The following is a 4,845-nucleotide window of genomic DNA, read 5'->3' as shown; positions in this document are numbered from 1 at the left end:
GGTGCTCCTAGACAGACCCACCCTTGACACAGTAGGGCACAAACCACTATTGGAGTGGCACTGGCACCCGAGTATACAAGCATCAGCATCCCTGCTGCCTTCCCCACCCCCAGCTGTCCCCACCTGCTGATTCTGCCCCTGGGGCCACCCTTACAATTCAGGGTCCTGTCAGGAGACAGAAATCACATGAGTGACATCAGCTCCCTCATATGTAGGTGTTGGGAAAAGGGCTTGTGGGAAAAGGGCTTGTGGGGTGCCTGTATAAACTGGCCATAAAAATATGGGAATAAGTTGTGGAAAGCCACAAAAGGCCTCTGAGGAGGAAAGCCTCCTAATTGCCATCATGTTCCCATGCTCAGAGCAAGACCCGCTGTCCTCTCTGTAAACACTGTGTTCAAGGAGAAAGACACTTCTTTAAAACACTGGAATGTGGACAGATGTGCAGGCTCATAGTTAAGCCCGCTCCCACTAGCTACTCTCCGATAAGTTAAAGATACGCTGTTTGAGCACAAAGGAGATTCACTTAAACCGCTATTGCTATAGATTATACCTGTGACGCACTGCCACCCTTTCACTGTTTCACCCTGAACATCTGCTTCTTAGATCTAAGTGATTGTACTCAATAAATAGTGTGGAGACCAGAGTTCGGCGCCTTTTGCAGCGTCCACATTTTGCACTGGCCCCCTGGCTCCCCACCTTTCACTCAACTTGTCTTTTCTCAATCCTTTGCTGCCACCGGACTTCGAGTACCCTACGGGTGGTGTTGAGGCTGGTCCCCAACATGTAGAGTCCCTTCACTGTGTCATATGTGTCCCTAACACACTTGCTACATCTCATGTCCTTTAGGTTCTGTGTTTTACTCCAGATAATGTTCCTTGAATCTAAATTACAGTTTACTAATTTCTCAAAAGCTGCACCTAATGTGCTATCCATTCAGACAAACACACTCACTTAGCAAATGTTTATTGAGCCAGCACTCGGTGACAGATTCTGTGCTAGGGCGTGCCAAGTGCAGACACATGTTTGCCAAGACACAGGGTCACATGTGCATGCACACTCGGACCTGCAGGCTCACACCAGTATTCAGCCTGCTCCCAATCCCAGGGAGCTCCAGGGAGGACAGAGAATGTCACAACACCCAACCCCTCCCACCGCATGCTGAGCCCAGTTCCTGATACACTGCCACCCCAACAGCATGGCCCAGGGCCAAGGGTCTCTCTGCAGACCTGCCCTGACCACATTCTCTCTCACACACACACACACACACACACGAAGAGGCGTGTCCCTTGTTCAGATATACATAAAGCTCACCCATCGCCAAATTCCCTGCCTGTGCCTGCTGGGACCAGACTCTGCTGTCATGAGGGTGACATCCACCACCTGTGCTCTTCTGCTGGCTCTGATCTGCAGCGTCCAGCTGGGTAAGAAAGAGGCGAGCAGGGCTGGGAGGAAGCGGGTGGCCCTGCTCCTTCACTCTCATCACCATCTCAAGATCTCACTGGCCATGGAAGGTTTCGCTGAATTCTGACCTCCTCTGCTTTCTTATCTCACCTCATCCACCATGGGGGATGCCTGCCTGGATATCGATAAACTGCTTGCGAATGTTGTGCTTGATGTGTCCCAAGACCTCCTGAAGGAGGAGCTTGCTCGTTATAACCCCAGTCCCCTGACAGAGGAGTCCTTCCTCAAGGTCCAGCAATGCTTTGCCAATGTCTCCGTGATAGAAAGACTCGCTAATTTCGCTGTTATTGTGAGTGTGCCCGGGGGTACCTGCACACACTACATGGCCACATGTCCCAGGCTTGCGCTTCCCTGCACTTGCCTTCCATCCTGCCTTCCACATTTTAAGCATGAAGCCACATCCCAGGATGCCCAAAATCAGATGAAGTCCCCCACCTGCCCCAACAGGGCCCTCCTGCCTCACATCTCCAAGTCCTTGGCCCAGATGCTGCAACTCTGCAAGGGGAGAACCTCTGCCCCTGGTGCCCGGGAGAGGCCTGGGCATGCAGGGAACCACAATCACCGCACCAATGCACTGATGGTGAGCACACAGCAACACACACTCGCACAGGATGCTGTTAACAGCAACACACACACCCCATGCCTGCCCACACACATGCATACACGTGTTACACCAACACATGCAGAGTCACACTCAAGCAGGAGTCACAACCCACATCCACCATCTTTGTCCAGAGCCTGGGATCCCCAAGAAGCAGACACACTTCAGGAGCTCCTCTGGGCTCTGGGACCGGGCAATAATGATGAATCTGGGGAGCCTTTCACAGAGACCACCGGCTCCTCTCTTTCTTCTTTTTCCAACAGAAGAAGATCCTTGAGAGCAACGATTGCACAGATGCATCCTTCTGATCTGAGGACCCCTGCAGATCAGATATTGGCCCTCCTGCCTTCCTTGCGGCTCCCCACATTCCTGGCCTGGCTCTGTTCATCACTACAGAGACCCCAACAAACACCTGCAGCTCAGCTCTGTGTTCTGGCATCTGTGTGGGGTTGGCTGTGACCGCATGTGCAGAGTGTGACCAGGGTCCAAGTGTGAAAATACGCCACTGAGGAAAAACTCACCAGGTGTAGCATAAACATGCCTGTTTTCTTTTTGGCGGGGAGGAGGATGGCTGCAGTGCATTGGTGCAATCTTGGCTCACTGCAGCCTCCACCTTCTGGGTTCAAGTGATTCCCCTGCCTCTGCCTCCTGAGTAGCAGAATACAGCCACACACCATCACGCCTGGCTAATTTTTGTATTTTTAGTAGAGACAGGGTTTTGCCCTGTTGGCCAGGCTGGTCTCAAACTCCTGACCTCAAATGTTCCACCTACCTCAACCTCCAAAGTGCTAGGATTACAGGCATAAGCCACCATGCCCAGTCGATACACCTGTTTTCTGAACCCAGGAAATCAACCTTAACACACTTCTCCATCTCCACCTATCCAAGCTGTCCTCTTTTCTCCCCCTACCTCTACCCCACAACCCCTCAATGCAGAATCTCCAGGGCTCCCCAGGACTCAGGACGCTGAAGGCTGGGAAATCCCACCCTCCTGGCTAAGTCACAGGCCTCAGAGTCCCCATAAATACCTGCAGCTCAGCTCTGCTCCTGGGGCTGGTGGGACCAGGCAATCTGCCTGAGGCCATGAGTCTGTTTGGTCATGTCACCATGACAGGGGACATTGACATTGAGGTCACAGGGAACGAGTGCCACCCTCAGACATGGCCCGTCTCTCCCACCTCACCCCTCAGTTGATTTCATCCTCGATGGAGGTCTCAGTGGCCTTCAATATACTGACGAGGCTCCATCAACTCCTTCTGGGGGAAGTCCCTCCCCAAACCTCAGGCCATTTCCGCAGGCTCCTTGGACCTCCCAGGCAGTGGTCACCTATCCCTATCAGCTCACACCGCCCTAGACTCCTCCCTCTCCCTCCCACCCAGGTGTCTCTCAGATGACACCCTCCAAACCCTGTCCCTCTCTCCTGCTCAGGTCACCGAGACCTCCATCCTTCTGAGTCTCCCTGCCTCCAGCCTCACTCTCCTTCCATGGGAAAACCAGCCTGGATCTTCTTTCTCCCTGGATCTTTGAGGGCTCATTTCCCTACAAGTGCAGATCCACCCCTCAGCAGGGCACACACGGCTGGCCAGGACAAGGCTCCACTGCTGACCACCCCATCTTTGCACTCCCGATTTCCTTTCAACATTCTCCTCCTCCCTCACTCCCACTGCCCAAAATGCCCTTTCTCCCTTCCACCCATTCTCCTTGTCATCGCTCAGCCGTCATCTCCTCCCAGGTCACACGTTTCAGTCCCCCATCTCAGGACACATCGTTTCCCCTCTGTCCCCAGAATTGGCCTCATTTAATGCACTTTCCATCCCAGTCATCACCCATCCACTCAGCCAGGGAAGAAGTGTCCCCTCCCACACATCAGGCCCTTTCCCAGAGCCGGACACCCCATGGAGAACAAGGCAGGTGAGGGCCCTGCCTCCCTGAAGTTCATATCCAAGGTGAAGAGGGGCTTGCAAAGCTCAAGAAAATTGTAATAGTGATGAGAACCACAAGGACCACCCAACAGGGAAATGTGATCAGGCGGGACTGGCTTGGGGTGCCACATAGGTCAGGTGGTCCCAGAAGGCACCTGAAGAGAAAACATCTCCCCTGAATCCTGAAGAACCTGAGGCAGCCACCAGGTGAAGGTCTGGGGCAGGGAATGCGGCATAATGAGAAAGGATTTGGTGTGTTGGAGAAATGGCCAGTGCACCTGGAAAAAGGGGCAGCGGGGAAGGGGAATGAGGCAAGTGCCAGCTCACGCAGGACCTTGCAGAAAGGTGGATCCTTTCCATGTGCAGTGAAAAATCCTGGGAGGGCATGAGCAGGACTTACAAGGTCACACTTTCCCTGTTGGAATAGAGTAACGGGGGTGGCAGTAGAGGCAGGAAGACCAACCAGGAGTCCCTATGGCCGTCCAGGTAGACACCGTGGCCTTGTCACAGCGCAGCCCTGGAGAGACACGAGGGAGACAGAGGCTGAGGCAGCACCAACAGCACCTGCTGTTGAATTGAATATGGGGAGAGGATGTGGAGAGAAGGGGAATCAAAATGATCTCATCACATTTGGGCTGGAGCAGCTGGCTGGATGCGATGCCACTGCTGAGAAGGTGAAGTCTGGGGAGAAGCAGGTTTAGGGCAAAGATCCGGAGTCCCATGCTGGCCTGGATAAGTTTCCCACATCCAAGACATCCACTGGCTATCCAGGAGGATGGGACACAGGGGGTGTGAGATGCTCGAGTTTGGAGCTCATAGAAGAGTTGGGCCTGGAGACAAAAACATGTAAATTTCAGCATT

General features: G+C 53.5%; 1 protein-coding gene across 1 annotated transcript; it reads left to right on the top strand.

Annotated features, from left to right (window-relative positions):
• The first annotated feature begins 1,360 nt into the window (after positions 1-1,360).
• Positions 1,361-2,429, top strand: SCGB2B2 (secretoglobin family 2B member 2). The gene is made up of 3 exons (XM_032170429.1): positions 1,361-1,418; positions 1,563-1,750; positions 2,326-2,429. The coding sequence occupies exons 1-3, from the start codon at positions 1,361-1,363 to the stop codon at positions 2,368-2,370; spliced, it is 291 nt and encodes a 96-aa protein (XP_032026320.1). The 3' UTR covers positions 2,371-2,429.
• The last annotated feature ends 2,416 nt before the right edge of the window (positions 2,430-4,845 follow it).

The sequence above is a fragment of the Hylobates moloch genome, unplaced genomic scaffold (assembly GCF_009828535.3).
Source record: "Hylobates moloch isolate HMO894 unplaced genomic scaffold, HMol_V3 SCAFFOLD_12, whole genome shotgun sequence".
NCBI lineage: Eukaryota > Metazoa > Chordata > Mammalia > Primates > Hylobatidae > Hylobates > Hylobates moloch.
This window is presented reverse-complemented; position numbering and strand designations above follow the sequence as displayed.

Excerpts from the sequence above, each read along its gene's own strand:
- SCGB2B2 (XM_032170429.1), top strand. The coding sequence starts at position 1,361 with ATGAGGGTGACATCCACCACCTGTGCTCTTCTGCTGGCTCTGATCTGC. Across the intron at positions 1,419-1,562 it reads TCTGATCTGCAGCGTCCAGC|TGGGGGATGCCTGCCTGGAT; the intron begins TGGGTAAGAAAG and ends CCTCATCCACCA. Across the intron at positions 1,751-2,325 it reads TCGCTAATTTCGCTGTTATT|AAGAAGATCCTTGAGAGCAA; the intron begins GTGAGTGTGCCC and ends TTTTTCCAACAG.